Below are 21,487 nucleotides of genomic sequence, written 5' to 3'. Positions count from 1 at the left end.
GTCTCTGCTCATGCTGTTTCTTTTCTTGGAATATCCTTCCTCTCCTCAGTTCTCATTGTTTGCTAGGGCAGTCAATTCACCTTAAATGTTCTGCTTCAAGTTGTACCTTGTCTAAAAACACATCTTCAGTTACCCAACGTGGAAATTATCTTTCCTTCCCAGGAATTTTTTTTTCCCTTCCAAGGCATTTTATTGGAACCATTCTAATGACCCTTACACTATCCTGCACTTTACCTGGCTATATTGTATATATATTTTCTCTTTTCTAGGTTACATCTAGTTAATTTCTCTATTCACTGTAGTATTTGATTCAGTGTCCAGAATTATCAAAAGTAGACATTTAATAGATTAACATGATTGACCTGGGTAGAGAAGAAAGCAGTTAAGCAAGTACTAGCTATGGGGGAAGGAGGAGGATGGTACGCGTCCTTGCTAACAAGAAAATTACTGGAGATGTATTGCTGCCAATCCTAATTTTATTACCCTCATTACTGGTTCTGCCTGTGTGGAGTTCACAGTTCCTCCATGGCAATAAGTGTGGCAAAATTTAACAGTAAGGAGTTTCAGACAACACCATCCTACTAGTTTGTTGAGTTTTTGGTAGGTTTGTATGTTTGACCTGTTTTATGAGCCACAGACTTAATTTGGATGAGCGGCAAAGGCACAATATATGCTTTAGCTCTTCAGTGTTATTTCTGTAAGAAAAATATATAGTTTGACGAATAAAATCATGATCTAGGTTAACAGCAGATTGTTTCAAAATTTGATTATCTGAGTAAGTAGTACATTTTTTTCCACTTAGAAGTTTTAACTTATTAAATCTACATGGCTTTGTTTCATGAAATTAGTTTTGTGGTCCCTTTAAGCACAGTGAGAGACACTAGAGGAAAATGGTGTGGAACTAAGCAGCCCTGCAAGACCAGCCTGCAACGAAAACTTACAGAGGAAAAATTAGCATTTGTGTAATGTACAACCAGATGTGGTAAGTTTTTCTTAAACTTATCTATAAAGAAAGGCAATTTTTGAAAACAAATGCCTAACATTTGTATTTAAAAATGAAAAAGAAACAGCTATTATGTGAAAGATCTTTATTTTCTTTTAAACAGTATTAAAGTTATTGTGCAGTTCAGTAACACAATGAACACGTTAGAGTGAACCTTCTAAAAGGCCCTTCTGGTGCAATCACAGTAAGGTAACAGAGACAATCTTACCATCTTATAAAGCTGCCTGCTCATTTCACATTGTTCTTCAAGAGTGAATTGTTGCATTAAAAAAAAGTCAAAGTCTCATTTTTTTTTGAAATGTACTTCCGTTGACTGACATATTTTAATTCTATTTACTTTTAATGTCCTCGCCAGTGAATGACATTTAAAAAACATTTTTAAATATTACCCTTGATCCATGTGCTTCACAGAGTTAGAAGAAAGTGTTTTAATTATCCAAACATAAATGAAATGGAACTCTGATATAAATCTCCTTCAGAGGAATAAAGCTGAGTAAATCAGAGCTTTCTGTTGTTGTTATTGTTTATTCTTTTTCAGTGATTTTATTCTGCTGTTATTTTTAATTATATAATCTTGTGAATTATACAATTTTGTAAGGAAGATTTTATAATTTTTTAGAAAGCAGGCATGATCTGATTTCTTAATAAAAAATATAATGTAAAGTTAGCTTCCCAATGCTAAATCAAAATTAAATATGTACTTTAAAGAACATTCACAATTGCTCTCAATTTTTCATAGACATATGTACAGAGAATCACAAGTATCAGCTCATCTGATTAAAATAATTTTCTTATAAAGAAAAAAACCTTCCACACATCTTATCACAAAGATACTATTATGTGATTAATGTTGAAACTCAACTAAACTGAACAAATGTTTAACAAAATTTTACCCTGTGTTTTTTTATTTTCAAGCTTAAAATAAAATTTAAAAAATTATGAAACACTATAAAAATGGTCATAAATTGAAAGCTATGTTAACATTGTATCTTTCTTAATAAATGATATATTCTTGACATAAGCTATCATACAAACAGCACATTTTAACTACTGTTTTTTTAAAGTAAATATGAATTAGACAATTTGACTAGAATATTCTGATATATAGTAAAAGTAGAATTATTTCATACGTAATCTGAAAAGTTCCAGGTGTAACTGACAGTGATTTTTAAAATGTAAACATATCCTTTCCTTTGTGTAGTTGTGTTATTGTTCAATTAAAAATAGAGTCCCTGTAGGACTATTATTCCATTTCTAATCATTCCAAATATTATTCCATTTCTAATTCTCTATGTCATGATAGTAACCAAAAACTGAAGTCAAAATTACATTCTTGATATATTTGAAAATGCAGAAATAGTATTAAGAAGCCATCAGCTATGCCTGGAATATTTCTTAAATTATTTTTGATTGTCAGTTGTATCAACATGAGTAATTATATAGAGACCTCTAGAGGCTATCTATGATAGTTTGTGGTGTACAGACTCTTCAATCAAAAGTTTCTATTGTGCAAATATGCTGAAACAGAACTTCCCTGAGATGAACTATCTTGCTGGTCCACAGAAATAACTCTGTAAAACTGTATTCAGATTTTAATCTGAATTACAATCTAATCAGACGCCCAAACAAATGGGCATTAATAGATTTTTATCATCAGTTGATTGGTACTAATACTTATTTTCTTGGATTACTTATACATTACTAAACCAATGTAGTCTAATAACTTGCTGAAAATGAAACTTCAGAAACAGCTACTTAAAGATATACTTTCAAGTACAAAAATCGTGAATCCTTTCTATGCTTTTAAGGTGTACTACATTTAACTACTTGAAAGATAAAGAAAATGGGTTTAAAAAGTCAGGAAGTTTCCTAAATACCCATGTTGCTCATATCAGAAGAGTTTTACATTTTAAAAGATCAGTCAGACCCGTTAACATTAATTGGTTCAAACAATTGTTTTTCTTTCATTTATATAACCAGGTAGGATCTCACTCATATATTTATAATTAGGAAGTCATTCACATTAAATAACTTTTTCTCATTCGCTGATCTGTGAAATGCTGCTGAGATAATTTTCAGACTTCATTATAAAATTTGTCCACTCCTGACAAATGTCCTCCATGGAGAATTCTGCTCCACCATATTCCAGAGGAAGAATGTCTGGGAAATGCTGAAGTAAGCTTTGCTTGTAATTGTTCCCATGCATGTGAATCTGAAATAGCCAAAATGTTTTAGAAGATACTCCCTCAGATGTTCAGTGTATTAGATACATTTCTAATGTAAAATCAGTACCATAAAATAAAGCATTCTAATGACTTTCAAGATAGCAGAGCATGTATAGATAGTATGCCTTTTATTTCTCTGCTTATGTCAGAATTATATGTATATTTCTATTCTGCTGCTTATGAATGTAATCACCGTATTTTTATTTGTATTTGTATTTGCGTAACTATACAGGGTTTATAAAAAGATATTTTTTAATACAAAGATATTCTACACTCTTTCAAAAATAGATTTTAAAACTCTAAAATTATTTTATACATTCTATTCCCTAATGTACAGGTGATTCTTAGCAAAATATCTAACATCCTGAGACTGTTCTAGAGATGATAAAAATATACTACCTGGTATTCATTTGTATGAATTAAAAGCATATATCTGCACACATAGCTATGTATATGGTGAGTAATTTATGTAGTATAGTTGATGGATACTCTTGGCTAGTACAGAATTAAGAGACAATTATGATGGTTGAGAACCTTAAATTTTCAAATACTGTAAACTAAAAATTGATCATATAATGCCAAGAGGTTAAAATAAAGACCTAGAACTTTCAGCTAAAAGTACATCTTGCTAAAAATAAATAAGTGCCCTCCTTCCAACGGCTAGGGCAAAATGTTCATCTATATATTCAATGATTATTTAAAAGCAGTTACTATATGCTAGAATATGACAATTAAAAGATGAAATGAAACAAGGTTCCTGTACTCGAGAACCTCAGTCCCAATTCTTGATTTCTTCTGAAATGTTTAAAAGATCATCAACTAATTGAAAAAAAATTCCACTATCTCCTCAGAAAGAACATTCACAGGATAGTGCCAAAATGCTGAAAGGGAAGAGAATGGACTGCTTCTCCTGCTCCCTTATTTTGACAAATCTCTTTCATGTCAATTACCTTTTGCTGAAATGCTTCACCTGCCTTCTCAATTTTTTTATTTTTCCTTCTTTTCTGCTTATATTCTATTAATTTAGATTCCATTTATTGTTTTTGTTTTTATTTGTCCAGAATATAACCCAAAATATAAATAACTTATTTTTAGATCTTTCAGAGTTAAATAAAATGTGTTCAGCTATTATCAAGCTACACTGCAGAGAGAGACAAAACTAAAGCCTCCAAAAAACTGATTTTTCCAAAAACACTAGAATGAAGAGTGGCCATTTTCATAGGTGTGGTTCTTCTTAAAAACAGATAGAAATTCCTACTGGATAACCTCTTCCAATTATCCTTTACAGATTAATGTAGAAGAGGGGTTGCCATTCTTGGGAATTCAGATTTTACTCGAAAAATCCTAAGAGATATTAGATATACACCGGAGATAAGGCTCCACAGGATATGTAAAAACAAAAACCAAAAAAAAAAAAAACATCAGGGGCAGCCCGGGTGGCTCAGCAGTTTGGCACCACCTTCGGTCCGGGGCCTGATCCTGGAGACCTGGGATCGAGTCCCACATCCAGTGGGGCCTGCTTCTCCCTCTGCCTGTGTCTCTGCCTTTCTCTCTCTCCCTCTATGTCTCTCATGAATAAATAAAATCTTAAAAAAAAAAAACATCAAATTTCTTTGCTTTAACTAACATGATATTAGTCACATACCTTGGGACTATAGTTTTCATTTATGCATGTCTAATTTAAATACATTTATTTTTATTTGCACAGAGAATACATTCATATGACTAGATATAAAAACAAGATAAAAGATACACAATGAGATGCCTTGGTCCCTATTCAAACCTCATCCACCCCATCCATACCTCTACTCTATTACATATAGTTAGGTCACTTTCTTATATACCCTTTTAATGCAAATATAACTAGAGATTCTGATTTCTTTCCTTTTTTTTCCCAAAAGATGTCAGACAAAAAAAACTACTCTTCATTTTTAAATTTCACTTTACATCATGAAAATCTTATTGTATTCCATTGTGTTGATGTATCTGTTTATTTAATCAGTTCCCTAATGATGAACACTTGGTGGTTTCCAATCTTTTGCTGCAATGAATCCTCTTGTATATGTAATTTTGTTTATGTGCTGGTACATTGGTGGGATAAAATCCCAGATGTGCAAAGGCTGCGATTTTGATAACTATTACCACACTGCCCTCTATAGGGAATAGCCGGTTTTCACTCCCACTTCAGTGAATGAGAGGCTATTTCCCCACAGCCTACCTTGATTTTTCAAAATTAAAAAGAAATTTTAATTTATAAAAATGGTTTGTTAGGTACTCAAAACATTGGGTTAATTGTGGGGAGAGGAGGTAATAATGCAATCCGTAAGTAAAAAAGTATTGGGACATTTGGTACAGAAGAATAGTGACTTGAATAGGTTTTACTCACCCGTTCCTTAATTTTTTCAGTCAGGAATGGTTTAATCATGGAAAAGACAGCATGGAAAATTATCGGCTCATTTATCAAATGGATACCACGAACTTTTAATGGGAAGGAATCCTTTTGAAAATAAAGAAAGACAGTATTAATAACGAAGCATAAATCAATATATATTCCTATTGACCAGTTCCTTTTCTGAACACCTGCTATACTTAGTGCAGTACCTAAAGTGGGATTTTATTTTCAGAATTATTTACTCCAAGAACAAAATAGCCTGCTTTACAGTTCATAGTCACTAGATTAAGTAAAGATCTCTAAAAAAGGTTTCACCTTATAGCTTAGGCAAAGTATTATAAAAAAGACCTGCATCTTTTGTAAGTAAGACATGGAAAGTATTTTCCCCAATTATGTATAAATGTTCTTTCAAGGAACCAATGACTCATTTGGATATTTTATACTTAACCATTTTACACTCATTTTTATTTTGAGAAACAAAATTTCAGTGAAGTTGAAGGAATAGTAAACACACTTTTAAACTTTTGACACAGGTGTAAATCTTTCATATCAAAGTAAGATAGGTTTATTTAGAAAATTTAAAAAGTTAAGAATTAAAAAAAAAAAAACACTTCAATAGTTTTCCTACCCAAAATGTGTTAACATAGAGATTTCTCCCGCCAAGATCCTCACATGCAAAATTCTTTTTTTTTCCCCATGCATGGCTTTTACAGATGTGTTATCAATTTGGAGCTTTTCCTTCCAGGTTCTTTCTATGAATAATTTTATTTTAAACATAATTGCCAATATGCTCCCTAAATAATTTGCACCATTTGCTTCACTGACATAATACAGTTTTTGTACATATCATATTGTTGCAATAATCTATCAAATGGATTTGCCATAATTTAACCATTTCCCTGTTTCTAGACAAATAAGCTATTCCTAATTTTCACTTATGAAAATTGATGCTATAGTAACTATATTTATAGAAGGCAGTGGTGGTTATAAACACAACTCATATTCAGATGACCTGAACTGGACTTCTTGCTTCACTGCTGACAAAATGTGTATGCCTGAGCATTCCTATGTCACCCCTCTGACATAGTTAATTAACCTGTAAAATGGAAAAAATAATAGCCATAGGCTTGTTTGGCCATTAAATGGTAATGCACTTGAGATACTTGGCTAAGTACCTGATACAGGGTAAACTACTATTATTATCATATATGAAGTCTTTACCGTATTTCAGAAAATTCCTTGGCTAGGTCCCCAAAAGTATAATTACTATATCAAAGATGATGGCCATCTTAAAAACCTTTTAATTTCTGAAAGAACTGTATCAACTTATACCTACCAAGAATGTAACATTTTGTTATACCATTGCTATAAATATTGTTTTGAGACAATCTTTTGATTTAGGAAGAAAATTTTAACATCAGAAAGAGAAAGCTATCATATTATTGTTCAAATGGTTACTAATTTTGAACATATTTACAGTTTCTTGCAACATTCTTTTGTGAATTAATAACACTTTATTTCCTCTTAGCATTATTGAATTCTATGTATCATTTAAAAGTTATTTAATTTTCTAATAAATGTTCTATCCTGTTGCTTTGTTGAACATATAACTAAATTCAAATCTATTATTTGGAGTTAGTATCCCAAGGATTTAAAATATACACTTACTGTAAGAACAGCAGCAATCTTCTTGGCTACAGATGGGGTAATTTGAAAAGCATGAGAAAACTGCCAGCCTTCTAGATCAAAGATAGCCTTGATACCATTCCGTTGCGTTTCTACCTCCTGTACAATAAGCTCGGATGTGATTAGACTTACACGAAAAACATCATAAGCTGTGAAAACTTTTGGGTCCCATTGTGCTAAAAAAAATTTAAAAATAGCACATCTCAGCATAATGTAAAGACTCAGGAAGATTTACAAAAGGAAACTAATTCTTTTGAGACTTAAAAGATCAGTAGAAATAAAAACATGTCAAGATCATGGATTGAATAAAGGATCAAATTGGTGGTCCAAAAACATGTTCCTGTTTTTCCCCCCATCCTCAGATCCCTAGCAAAGAACAGATTTTTAAGAGCATGGGGGAGAAGAGAATGAATGCAGGCTGGATTTGAGTGCCAGATGAAACTATAGCCCAAAATAAGCAGGAGAGGGGTTGTGGCTGAAGATGAAAATACCCCTAGCTATGCTCCCAGCTCCGAGGTTTTGGAAATGGGAAAAGCAATGGCTTTTGCATGATAAAGCATTATAAAGAGGGCCTTACACTAACCGGAGGTTGCTAAAGGGAAATGGATGAAGAGCAGACTGACAGGCTGATGTGTCAAACACGCCTCAGTGGCAACAGCACATAGCTGTCAGGTCTGTACAGACCAGAAGAGTAAGTGTGGGCTTTGGAAAAGAGCCAGGGAAGCACTCCAGTAGCTGCCCACACCCAGGGGAAACAATGAAGAATTACCAACATTCTTGTCCTCCCCCTCCCCCACCATCCCTGGGCAGGCCAGGGCAAGCTGAATGACAGTAATGGATAGGCAAACAGGTGATCTTGAAAGATACACATCCACTAAGTATTACAACATTTCTAAAAATAAAAAGAAGAGGGGACCCACACTCAATAGACAAAAGCACTAAAACCAAAGGTTAATAGAGCAAGAAACGTTAAAAAGAAGCAAAACAGTTTCAGTGAGGGAACAAAAGGGTAATGAAGGTTATTATTATAAGAACAGGTTATTTATTATTTGAAAGAATTAGTTGAGACCTTGGAAACAACAAAAAGATAATTCAAAGCAAATCTCAGTTAATGGGACAAATGGCAGAAAAGACAATCAGTGGGTGGATAATGGTTTGGAATACCAAGCTGAGGAGTTCTGAAAAGACCCACATGTTGAAATGTATGCATCAAAAGACTCATGCAGCTAGAGACATGCAGCTGGCTCCAGAAGTTTCAACATCCAACTAATTAGAGTTCTGGAAGATAATAATGCAGAGAATAGGGAAGAGGGAAAAGAGGAGTAACAGTAGAGAAAAATGTTCCAAGGCTGAAAAAAAATCCAAGTCTTCATACTGAAGGTTCCGTGGAGTGCCTAAGGAGACAAATGAAAAGGGGTGGGGGGGAAGATTCATGATTAATGGTAAAGTTTCAAAATACCAAAGTGTCTGGCTTGGACAACTGGGTAGAATGGTGGTACCATTTACTGAGATTGGAAACAGTGGAAGAGAAATGTTTTGGGAGGAAAAGATCATAAGTAGTTTTGGACATGTAAAAATGGTGAGTGAGAGCCATCCAATTGGACACAGTTGGAATATGGAGATGCTTGTTTGGACCCCTGGGGACAGGAGGAGATAGTGGAGTGAAGACAGAAATCTGAGAGTTTGTACTTTTATGACAGCCTGTGACGGGGATCATCCTAGGTCTATGGAGAAAGCTGCATAAGAAGAGGAAGCTGAGGCCAATTTTCTAAAGAAATTCAGAATTTAAAAGGTAGTAAAACAACTGGGGCCAGCAGAGGAGACTCAGAAAGAGTAGCCAGTTAAAGTCAGGAAAACATCAGGAGAATGTGACATCAGAAAAGCCAAGGGAAAAGGATATCTCAAGAAACGGGAAGTGGTTTGCTGTGTTGAGAGATCAAGTAAAACAGAACTAACTATGTCCATTAGATTTGGTGAAAAGAAGGTCACTGATGATTTCAGCACAGAAGAGGGAGTGAAAATAGGCCAAGGTGGATTAAGAGGAACTGTGAAAAACTGTGAAAATATGGATGGTGAACATCAATAATTAGAGATGTTTGGCTGAGAATGAGGAGTAGAGAGATGGCTAGGCTGGAGGCTGGAGGATCTTGTGGGATTGAGGAGGAGTTTTTTTTTTTGCTTTGTTTTGGATGGCTGACACGTAATATATTTAAATGTTGATGGGGAGTGTCTACTAGCAAGGAAATTTTTTAAAATAAAGAAGAGACAATCAGAAGTATTCCCAAAAAGGCACAATGGGATTGTGCTTTGCTTTTAAGAGTTTCAGTTGCCTGTTAAGAATTCGAGTAATCATTTCATGGATAACCCAGCTCAAATATACTATACTACTTTAGACACTGGCAGAAAGCCACAATGGTGAAAAATGTGAGCTGAATGATTAAAAGCCTGCAGTTAAGAAAATAGTTACTGGCATAAATTTCTGAGCTCACCAACAGAGTTGTCTAAACCTATGCCATCCAGTAGGGTAGCCATTAGCCACAAATGGCTACTTAAATGTAAACTAATTCACATTAAGTAAAATTAAAAATTCAATTTCTTAGTTGCCAAAGCCACATTTCAAGTGCTCAATAGCCACATGTGACTAGTGACTATTGTAGAACAATTTCATCATCACAGAAAATTCTACTGGATAGCGCTGCTCTGGACTCTAACTAAGCTCCTTTAAGGCAAAAAAAATATGTCTTAATTCCCTTTCCAGCATCTATTTAACATTTATTGAGTGTTTTTATATGTCAGGTAATGTCCTAATTATATTTCATATATATTGCGAGGTTTTTTTTAAGATTCTATTTATTTATTTATTCATGAGAGACAGGGAGAGAGGCAGAGACACAGGCAGAGAGAGAATCAGGCTCCCTGCGTGGATGTGGGACTCGATCCTAGGACCCCGAGATCACGCCCTGAGCTGAAGGCAGATGCTCAACCACTGACCCACCCAGGCATCCGTATATTACAAGATTTAATGCTCACAGCAACCCCGTGAGATACTTTTTTTACTGTGCTTCTGACAGATGAGAAGGTGGGGTTACAGGTACGTAGCTTCCCTTGTAGCTAGAACGTAGCAGAGCTGCAGTTCCAGACTGGGTGATGTCCTGTAGGTCAAAGCTTAATACTTGCTGTTACATTTTATTTTTGCTACTGCAGGATAGTAGTCCCAAGAGGCACACAATTTTATCCTCTGGTTTGTAGGCTAATGGCAAAAACTGAGTTTCACCTTGTATTGCCCTGATGGACTGCATTTTCTCACTGCTTTCACTGCAGAGATGGTAACTAGGGAAAAGTGATTATGCTAATGTTCTACTGAAAACCTCTACCACAGATCTCCTTTTTTAGTTTCTCCCATTAATTCAATTATATTAGGTAATTTATAAATCTTTATCCTCTTCTTTCATTTTATTCCTAGACTGCTTCTCAGTTTTTCCTTTTCACCCCAGAATAAAACATCTTATTCTACATAACACACAGGAAATTTGCTGCATGCTCTTCTATTCTGACCATCACTAAATCTTCATGTTTTCCTGATTTTAAAATCTCTTTTAGGGGTACCTGGGTGGCTCAGTGGTTAAGCGTCTGCCTTTGGTTCAGGTCATGATCCCGGGGTCCTGGGATCGATTCCCACGTCGGGCTCCCCAGGCAGAGCCTGCTTCTCCCTCTTCCTATGTCTCTGCCTCTTTTTGTCTCTCATGAATAAATAAATAAAATACTTAATAAAAAACCTCTTTTAGCTAAACAGTGTACTTAAATGTTAATGTACTACAAGAAACCCTCTCTCTAAGCAATAGAACAGTATGACCTCAGTGTTATGGTATGCATGTATGTATTTATAAAGCTTTTATTTTTAAACTATCTCTATACCCAACGTGGGGCTCAAACTCACAACCCCGAGATCAAGAGTCGCACACTCCTCCAAATGAGCCAGCCAGGTGTCCCCAGTTTTAAGGTATTTATGATCAAAGTAACATATTTGCTTTTTCACTAGGAAGGTGTCATTTTTATTTTTTTAAAAGATTTTATTTATTTATTCATGATATAGAGAGAGAGGCAGAGATACAGGCAGAGGGAGAAGCAGGCTCCATTCTGGGAGCCTGACGCGGGACTTGATCCCGGGACTCCAGGATCACGCCCTGGGCCAACAGCAGGCGGCAAACCACTGAGCCACCTAGGGATCCCCGGAAGGTGTCATTTTTAATTCGTAACTCGCCCCAGGTAATTTATGAGCAAACTTGAAAAAACTCCCACCAGGCAGTACAGAGCCAGGACACGTGCAGGAAAGAGTCCCCTCCCCCCGCCCCCATTAATACAGGTTTTTAGTATTATGTTCCTAAGCCTTTGAGTAGCATTGCTAGATAAAATATAAGACACCCTGTTAAAGGTGAATTCCAGGTAAACCACAAATAACTTTTTAGTATGCATGGGGCACACTTATTATATCCTGTTTATCTGAAATTCAAATTCAAACTGGACATACCATATTTTCATACAATATATGTTTACTTGCTACATAAAACATAGATACTATCTTCACTGTGGCACCTCTATCCCTAAAGAACTCAGGGACCTTCATTCATCTTCCTAAAAGGACAAGGCAGACATTGGGATGTCTGTTTATGGACGGTGACTTCATGACTGGCCCAATTGTATTTGACACATAAGCTGAAGCAAAAAAACCGGAATCGGTCTACTTCTGATACCCTAAAGAATTAAATGCAGTGCCTTCTTGCAAGATCATAAACAGCTGAGTTTACAGGCAGGTATCTTATCTATAATCAGGCAGGTATCTTATCTATAATCAAGTAGGAAAAGCAAATCTATAACTATTCTAAAGTTCCCTTGAATATTTATGGGTATAAAAGTTTATGTAAGATTATAATTCATAAGATTCTCCTCCTAAAACGTTGGTTATCTTTGTCCTTTCACCTGGGCCACGAGAGGATGCTGGCAGCAGTGTGAGTCCTTTGTTACACCCCATTTTTAATCATACACAGGTCTAAGGAAGGGCCAGTCTCCAGTCTACAGGAAAGACTAGGAAGATCTCACAGTGCAAAGGGGACGCTGTGACAAGAGGGGTATGTGGAATATAGTGTCTTCAACACCCCAGGGATGCTGCTTTCCTCCTGGACCTCCCCCTTTCCCAGGGAACGAGCCCCAGGCTCCTCAGCCCTGAGTGGTATCCAACTAGCCATTCACTCCAAAAATATTTAATAAATACCTACCATGTACTAGGTCCTGGTTTCAGTGTTAGCTACAATGAATAACAGAACACAAAATCCATGCTCTTGCAGAGCTTGTGTTCTTACAGTTCAGAGTACTTATGTGGATTTCCAACTAAGCATTTTCTAAACACTCTACCTTGATCTTTTTCACCTTTTCCTCATATTTATCTGTTTTCTTTCTCTCTTAGTTTATACAGTTGACTGTGTGGAAGAATGGAAGTAAGATTTTTTTGGTTTCTAATTTTCTCATGATTGCCAGTTTTGTTATAGTTGAGGGACATTGCAGTCTAAATTAAGCCTCAATTAAAACCTAAAAAGCAAAATTCTTAAATATGGACTCGTGGAAGCTTTTCAACATGGCGGTCAAGAAAAAAGAAAGAAAGAGGAAAATAGTGCTGTATATGGCTTACCAATTCTGTAAATAAGAACTTTGCTGCCAGTGGGATCTCTGGCTCTCAGGACTCCAAGGTAACCAGCCTTCAGAAGACCAAGAATACTTCTGGGACATAGATCTGCGCTTATTTCTGGACATTCTGCTCTCCACTTATAATAGTTTTTCAGTAACTGAAAAACAAAATAAAAATTGTCTACAGAGAGCATACATGGTAAAGCACTTTGTAAAAATGGTAGCAAAGCCTTGGCATTATGTATGGCCCTTACCATCCATTATGTCAGGCTTTTAATCTGGGTTGGGTATTTTTGTTTTTTAGGTTTTCTTTTTAGTTTTAAAAATTAAAGTTCCCTTCTTCAAGGATCTCAGGTGATAGGACTTCATCACAAACTTAAAGTTGAATAATTTTCATTCATCTCCTATGGTTGATAGTCTCCAAAGATAGCTACCAGTAATACCTCCCCTCCTGCTAAACACATGCCATTTGTCCCATTCGAGGTGGAATCCAGTTGACTCCTGCCCCCCCCCCCTCCCGAATGTGGGCTGGCCTTATATTTTGCTTCGGCAGAAGTGACACTGTGCCAGTTTAGGAAGGCTGGGACTTTCTGAGTCTGCTTTTGGGGATCCAGAAACCACATAAGAATAGGAATACTAGTAGTAAGTCTATGTGGAAAGAGGCACTGGACCAGCAGAGTCCATCTTGGTCTGGTCTCAGCCAACTTCCCATCTGATGCAGTGTGGAGCAGAGATGAGCCATCCCTGCTCAGCCTTGCCCAAATTAGAGAATCACAGACCAATAAATAGTTGTGGTTTAAGCCACTAAGCTTGGGAGTGACTTGTTACTCAACAATAGATAACTCCTTTCTGAAATAAGGAAGATACAGGATTACTAGAAATCAATTAAATGAATTAGCTCTACAAATATTTTTAGAGGATCTACAATGTTCTACACACCAGGTAGGCACTTGAGTTACAGCCATGAACAGAGTAAAATGCCTGTGCTCCTTGGGACTGACCTGCTGGTGACAACTGGATCATACGTGCCATGCTATGTAGTGAAAAGTTAAATTCCCAGGTTGCTTCATCGGAGAAACCTTGACCCTACCATTTATTACCTGTGTGATCTTGGATAAATATTTAACTCCTTTGTGTCTTGTTTCCTCCATATCTGCCTTGTAGGGTTAACCATAAAGCATATATGGGTTAACCATAAAGCATATATGGGCATAATGAGTGGCAGTGACCACTGCTATTGTTGTAATAGGGAAAGATAATTTGTATTTATTGCTCATTTGAGTATATTAGTGCAGGTTTTTGTTACAAATAACTAAAATTATTTTGTTTTATTTTCTTTCTTACAAAAAAGAGCTAAGCCAAAGGTACAAAGGAACATCTCTAGACCACTGCTATACTGTCTACTAATAGATAAACAACAAAAATCAACTTTGTTAATAGTGGTATGCTTCCAAGTGAAACAGTATGTCTGGATAGTAGGTCTTGGCAAAGTATGGCCTGAAGGAATCCTGTTTTCTTTTTATTTTAAGAGAACCACCAATAATGGTTACTCTGCATTTACAAGTAATACAGATATTGCCTGTATATTGTGGAGAATACTAAAATCAAATTATGCATTTAAAGTTTATTGTGGTTTCATTTTCCTCTTCACAATTTTCAGCATTCTCAATTTTTGTAAAGTGGCAATATGTTTGGGGTTTTTGTTTTGCTTTGTTGTAAAGAAAGAAAGAGAGTACAAGCGGGAGGGGCAGAGGGAGAAGGAAAGGGAATCTCAAGCAAACTCCATGTTGAGCATGGAGCCTGGTGCAAGGCTGGATCTCAGAAACCCGAGATCAGTATCTGAGCCAAAACCAAGAATCAGATGTTTAAGTGACTGCACCACCCAGGCACCCCCAACAATATGCTTGTTTTGAGTTTAAAGAGGTCTACTAGCAGTGGGGAATGGAAGTTTCGATGAAAGGAAGGGAGAGTCACTGGAATAAACATGACAGGTCTGATCACAAAATCCTAATGATCTGGAGGAGAAACCTCAAATACAAATTTAAAAGCCAAGTAGAGGGTGAAAATCCCAACCTTGGGCAATGTTAATGGCTGGCAATGACTGACGAAAGAGAAAAGCTGGCTGGACTGTAGAAGCGACACCATGGTGCACAGAAGGGAGGAAAAAGTTCTGTGCCACTGGCCCCCTCTCCTCTCTCTCTCCAGTGATGGTGTCTTTCTAACTTTCTCTTTCTCCCTCTCGATTCTTCATTTAATAAACTTTTCTGAACTCTTTTTAAAAAGAGAATGACATGAGTTAAAGAAAACTGAGAGGTAAGAAAGAAAAGCGTCCATAAATTAGCCAACAACAAAATAGTTGGTGACCTAAATAGCAATTTCCAAAAGCAGAAAGAACAAAAGGTACATTGTAGATTCTGATATACGCATTCTACTCTATGAGTTTCTCTTCCTCCTCCTGTCTTAGAGGACATCAGAATGAGTGCTTGATAGTTCCTCAGATATAAAATAGTCCTTTTAATTCTGATTCAAGCAAAATGCTAGAAGCGGCATATTAGCTCCCTTATAAAAATAACAATTTTAGTCTCCCATGGAATCACAGAAGTTGTAGCTTCATCAAAAGGGATCTTTTAGGTAACGGGCAGGGGCCTCAACTTATTTATCTCTACAGAGTGCTGGGCACCCAGGAGTTAGGTACAAATGGTAAATGAAAGATTAAATTAATGCATGAATAACCCAGCTGAATTCACATACTTGAAAAACTGTCATAAAGTTGCACAAATCACTCTCATGCCTTTGACATTTAACTTTTGCAAATTGAAATATCTAAACCTGGATCTTTGATCATTACTTTTCCACTGACATAAACTTGGCTGACATAAATAAGTTACATAAATGATGTAAACTGCTACTGAGCAATTCTCAAACAAATCATCAAAAGTCCACAACAACAACAAAAAAAATTGGCAAGTGAACTTTCATTACTGGAAGGCACCTGTTTTGCTACAATTAGGAAAAAATAAAAGTAAAAAGTTATGGTTTATTTTAACTATGCTTTGCCTCTGACATTTTTCATGCACTTTCAAATGAAGTACAACTATAGTTGTGCTGCTTCTACAGGGTTTGATGGCATTATTTCAATTCCTTCGCACAACCATCCTGAGAGGTAAATATTGTTACTCCAGTTTACAGATAAGAATACTAAAGCTCAGAGAAGTTACACAGTAACTATCAGGAGCAGAGTCACTGAAACTGACATGTGATAAGATAAATTTTACAAAAGAACCTATAGGAAGAGTCAATGGATTTTTGAAAGCCTCAAAGAAGACTTTGGGGAAACCATAAAAATATTTAAAGGATAAAAAACTTGCCACACGGAGCAAAAACAGAAGAAACTGAACTAGTCACTTATAAAACACAGGAATTCACTAGAATATGTGGAACAGACTGTTTTAAACAGAAGGGGCAAGTGCACTATACTTGTGAGCACAGGCTCTGCAGAGTTCAGCCCAAGTTCAAATCCCTAACTCCACCGCTTAATAACTGATTTTTGGACTAATTACTGTCTCCATCACAATGTCTTCTAAAATGAGAAAATAATGAGATAATCTGCACAAACACTATTTACCAAGATACCTGGTATGCTATAAGCTATTAGAATCATAAAAACCTCAATAATTCATTATAACTTCAAATACAAAAACTAGAATGAGAAATTTCATTGTAATTGACGAGCTTATCAAGGCCTTCTTCATATACTAAAATTATAGGGCTTTTACATTATAAATAAGGGAGTTTGAATTGAATTAGCTTCTTTTATGGAGGAAATTGACAAAAAAAAATAGTTTCACACTCAACCTTTCCTTTTCCTTTCCAGTTGGCAGAAAAGTAAGGCAAAGAGTTCACAGACAGAAACTTGATCCCTATCCAGGGGATTTAGACAGCTTTGCTAACCAGTTCCTCAAGGACATGATGAAAACAATTCAGGAAAATAAAGAATACAGACAATAATACATATAACAGATGCTGGAGGTAAATTTTATTTCTTCTTGTATTTAGACATTACTTTTGAAAAGCAGCTAAAATGAAATCAGTGAATTGTCCACTTCTTTTATTATTAGTTACCTCTATGCATTTATATGTTTAATGCCTCATTTAAACTGCACTTCTCATAGGACCTAAGAGTGTGTTTATATTTAGTAATTACTGAGTAAATATTAGTTTGTTACTCATACTTGGGTATGAGGATACTTGAGTAGCCATCTGACGAAACAAAAATAAAATCAGATTCCTATTTCATTCCTAACATCAAAATAAATCCCAGTGGGTCAGGATAACTGAGTAGCCATCTGACAAAAATAAAATCAGATTCCTATTTCATTCTTAGCATCAAAATGAATCCCAATAGGTTAGCAACTCCAACATTAAAAAGAGAAGTCATTGGGATCCCTGGTTTGGCTCAGGGCATGATCCTGGAGTCCCGGGATCGAGTGCCACGTCGGGCTCCCAGCATGGAGACTACTTCTCCCTCTGCCTCTGTCTCTCATGAATAAATGAATAAAATCTTTTTTAAAAAATAAATAATAGGGCAGTCCTGGTAGCCCAGCAGTTTAGCGCCGCCTTCAGCCCAGGGTGTGACATGGAGATCCGGGATCGAGTCCCATGTCAGGCTCCCTGCATGGAGCCTGCTTCTCCCTCTGCCTGTGTCTCTGCCTCTCTCTCTCTCATGAATAAACAAACAAAATATTTTTTAAAATAAAAATAAATAAATAAAATAATAAAATAATAAAAATAAAAAAATAAAAAGTCATAAATTACTAGAAAAAAATTTTGGAGAGAAGAGCTTATCAAAGAACTGATATATGTGATTACATAAAAATGGTTAAACTAGGCATAGAAAAAAATAGCCCAAGCAATGGGCTAGGGCAACGGGGTTATTTTCGGGGGTAAGACAACAAACTAGGGCAAAGGGTTATTTTCTTTATACATAAAGACATTTTATGAATTTAAAAAATGTATATTTTATGTGAACAAAATGGAAGAAAATTAACAAATGGTAAGAACAGTTAACTGGAAAATAATTTTATAAATTTAAATATATGAAAGATGTTTAATCTAATTTAAAATTAAATAAATGCATATTATAACAAGAACCAATTTCTCATCAAGCAGGTTGACACAGATCATAATGTTTTATCGTACAATATAGGTGATAATACGGAGAAAGAGGCACCATTTTGTAACAAAAGTCATAAAATTAGTGCAAACCCTTTGAAATACAGTTATATTTGTCAACACTGAAATGCAAACCTCACTTCATCCAGCAACTATATAGGTTGAACTTACAAAGATATATTCCCATTTTTGCACAAAGACAAATGTATAAGGAGATACTAACTACAATATCCAGTTGGTGACAGATATTGTTTATTGCATTTTGTGCACTGCCCGGCAAATTGGAAGAGTTCAAAAAATAATCTTTGGAATGAAGGAAAGAACAGCATGCGTGGGCATTGCCATTGGCTGAGGACAACTCCTATATCCAGTAACAGGGGGCTGGTTAATAAATTTTGATATAATAAATCCATACAATGGAATAGTATACAGCCCCCCAAAAGAGTAAGATGTAGCACACAGAGGGGAATAGGCTGATCTCTATGATAAATGAGGTAAAAGCAAACAAAAATAACCAAGGCCAACTGCAAAACACATACACGTGTTTGTACGAGCACAGACAATGTCTAGAAAGATAAACAGGTGACAACAGTGAAACTGCTTCTGGGTAGATGACTAGCAAAATGAAGGTTTGGGACGGGGAACCTTTTTCCTTTGTAAAGTTACTCTTAGAAACATACTTTGCACTCTTTACTGTTGATGGTTTTCTTTTTAAATCACCCATGCTCTTTAGTTTTTTCCATCAAAAACCAGTTATCAGGGGGACACCTGGTTGGCTCAGTGGTTGAGTGTCTGCGTTTGGCTCAGGTCCTGATCCCAGGGTCCTGAGATCGAGTCCCTCACAGGGCTCCCCGCAGGGAGCCTGCTTCTCCCTCTGCCTACGTCTCTGCCTCTCTCTGTGTGGCTCTCAAGATTAAATAAATAGAGTCTTTTTCAAAAAAAAAAAAAATCAGTTATCGACTACAACAACACTCCTAGTGGGTCATGCCACTGTTCTGCACTATTGTACCCTGCCTGCCCCCCATCTCCGTCCTTCCACCGAGTACGCGGCTCGGGGAAGGGCCACCTGAGGTTCGGGGCCTGATTGCATTAGTGCGTGTCAGGCTCCGCCGGGGACGAGTTGTTCCGTGGGGCTGGTTAATGCGCAATCCTGGGGATCAATCAATCAGTGCGTAGGCTTGTCACTAACCCCTCACGGAAGAGGATGCCCAGCGGAGGGACAGGAGCTCAAGGCTGCATCCCTCTTTGTGATTCCTGTCTTCTATCATCCCTTCTCTCAACCACCTGTGACGTGCCTGGAAACACAAAAGAGCCACCTCATCGCACCTGTTTGCACCCAGAATGTCCTGGACTGCTCTGCCGTCCCGGCACTTGGGAACTAAGATCGTTCCTAACGGCGCTATTCTGCTGGCATTTGGGTCTGGACCTTCAGTCTTCCCGCAGCTTCACCCTCCCCGCCGCGCGCGGAGAGACCCGCTGGGACGGGACCATCCGGTTCGCCCCGCGCCGCGGCTGCTGCGGGTTCTCTGCGGTCGCGGTGTCTGGGGCCGCACGGGCATCCCCCCGGGGCGCGGCACCGGAGGTCCCGGGGGTCCCGGAGGTCCCGGGGGTCCCGGGGTCGCGCCCCGCCGCCCTGCCCGCCGCGGAGCGCTTACCCGCCAGGCCAGCTCCAGGTCGAAGTCCCGGGCGCGCAGGAACCGCAGCAGGAAGGCGTCGCTGAGCGGCAGCGGCGACCGCGGGGCGCCCGCCGCCCGGGCCCGGCGCCGCAGCTCCGCCAGGCTGGGCTGCAGCAGCGGGGACTGGTCCGGCAGCGCGCTCAGCGCCAGCCCCGCCGCCGGCCCCGGCCGCGTCTCGGCCATGCCCGCCCCGCGCTGTGCGCCGCGCCCGGCCCCGCCGCCGGGAAGCCGCGGGCGCCGCCCCCCGCACCCCGCCCCCCGCCCCCCTCGGCCCCTGCCCCGCACCCCGCCCCCCGCCCCGCCCCCCTAGGCCCCCGCCCCGCCCCCCGCCCCCCTAGGCCCCCCGCCCCCCTCGGCCCCTGCCCCGCCCCCCGCCCCCCGCCCCGCCCCCCGCCCCCCTAGGCCCCCCGCCCCCCTCGGCCCCTGCCCCGCCCCCCGCCCCCCGCCCCGCCCCCCTAGGCCCCCGCACCCCCCGCCCCCCTCGGCCCCCGCCCCCCCCGCCCCGGCCCGCCAGGGGCGAACCCTCCCGGAGACGTGGAGGTGGTGGTGACCGAGGCTGCCGGGCGGTTAGCTGGGCCGCCCCTCACGCACACACACTCTGATGGGGAAGGCTGTTTCCCATCCTTTCCCCCTTCCCTTCCACCTCTCCTCTTTCTCTTCCCCGCCCCTCCTCCTCTCCTTGCTGCTCCTTCCTTCCCAAGCCTCCCTTTTTCTTTCTTTCCTCGTTTCTCTCCTTTTCTTCTTGTCCTTCCTCCCTCCCTCCCTCCTCCTTCCTCCCTCCCTCCTCCTTCCTTCCTCTTCCCTTCCCTCCTTCTCCTGTTTCTTATCTTAGACCTGGAAGGAGCCTTACCCACTTCAGGGCGCTGTGCTGCGGCAGGCTCCGCACTGAACCCTCTTCCTTACTCTCACCCGTGCCCCCAGCTGACTTGCCAGCTCACACTGTATTCCCACACACGTTCCGTAACGCCGCCCTGAGAATTCACCACCCCCGGCCCCCCCCATGTCTCAGTGGGGAGGGGGGCACCTGCCGCTCAGCTCAGGGTGTGAGCCTGGGTTCCAGGAGGCAGTCCCACCCACATCGGGCTCCTAGGACTCTGCCCCTCTCTGTGTCTCTCATGAATAAATAAGTAAAATCTTTAAAAAAAAATCACCACTCTCTGCCCCTTCCACCAAATCCAGGCAGTCTTCTCTGTTCTTCAAACTTTATCCTATTAGTGACATATAAATGAATGTCTAGCAAGTGCCAAAAAAAAAAAAGTTGTAGACACCATATACTTCTCCCATTACCCTGCACCACCATGTCTAGTCTTTCAGTGGACAGTCCAGAAATGTCTGACCTCATCTATGCCATCCCAGGTGATGGCGAATCAGGGAAATAACGTGGAAACCAGAAAGGTTGTTAAATTGGCTTTCCCTGATATCTACCATTGCAGCCACCCTAGAATTGACCTGGGCCTCCCAGGGGAATCCATGAGACTCTTGCTGAATATATACCACGTGCCACATAAATGCTAGAATTGCACAAATAAAGCCCAATCTTGGGGATCCCTGAGTGGCTCAGTGGTTTAGGGCCGCCTGTGGCCCAGGATGTGATCCTGGAGACCTGGGATAAAGTCCCACGTTGGGGGTCCCTGCATGGAGCCTGCTTCTCCCT

The 21,487-nt window shown here is 39.1% G+C and overlaps 1 protein-coding gene across 3 annotated transcripts; it reads right to left on the bottom strand.

Annotated features, from left to right (window-relative positions):
• Window positions 1-1,073: 1,073 nt before the first annotated feature.
• Window positions 1,074-20,061, bottom strand: TTPA (alpha tocopherol transfer protein). Of its 3 annotated transcripts, none has more exons than XM_072734655.1 (5): window positions 19,813-20,061; window positions 12,990-13,143; window positions 7,289-7,314; window positions 5,615-5,725; window positions 1,074-3,215 (listed from the first exon to the last, which is right to left on the bottom strand). In XM_072734655.1, the coding sequence occupies exons 1-5, from the start codon at window positions 20,014-20,016 to the stop codon at window positions 3,042-3,044; spliced, it is 669 nt and encodes a 222-aa protein (XP_072590756.1). In that variant the 5' UTR covers window positions 20,017-20,061; the 3' UTR covers window positions 1,074-3,041. The 3 variants fall into 3 exon arrangements, with proteins under 3 accessions (XP_072590756.1, XP_072590755.1, XP_072590758.1); XM_072734654.1 differs by having other exon boundaries at window positions 7,289-7,482; window positions 19,813-20,049; XM_072734657.1 differs by lacking the exon at window positions 12,990-13,143 and having other exon boundaries at window positions 7,289-7,405; window positions 19,813-20,056.
• Between the last annotated feature and the right edge of the window lie 1,426 nt (window positions 20,062-21,487).

Source organism: Vulpes vulpes, chromosome 13 (genome assembly GCF_048418805.1).
Source record: "Vulpes vulpes isolate BD-2025 chromosome 13, VulVul3, whole genome shotgun sequence".
Taxonomy (NCBI): domain Eukaryota; kingdom Metazoa; phylum Chordata; class Mammalia; order Carnivora; family Canidae; genus Vulpes; species Vulpes vulpes.
Note: the sequence above shows the minus strand (reverse complement) of the source record. Positions and strands in the feature narration are given on the sequence as shown.

Excerpts from the sequence above, each read along its gene's own strand:
- TTPA (XM_072734654.1), bottom strand. The coding sequence starts at position 20,016 with ATGGCCGAGACGCGGCCGGGGCCGGCGGCGGGGCTGGCGCTGAGCGCG. Across the intron at positions 13,144-19,812 it reads ACCTGGAGCTGGCCTGGCGG|TTACTGAAAAACTATTATAA; the intron begins GTAAGCGCTCCG and ends TTTGTTTTTCAG. Across the intron at positions 7,483-12,989 it reads AGTTCTTATTTACAGAATTG|CACAATGGGACCCAAAAGTT; the intron begins GTAAGCCATATA and ends AATTTTTTTTAG.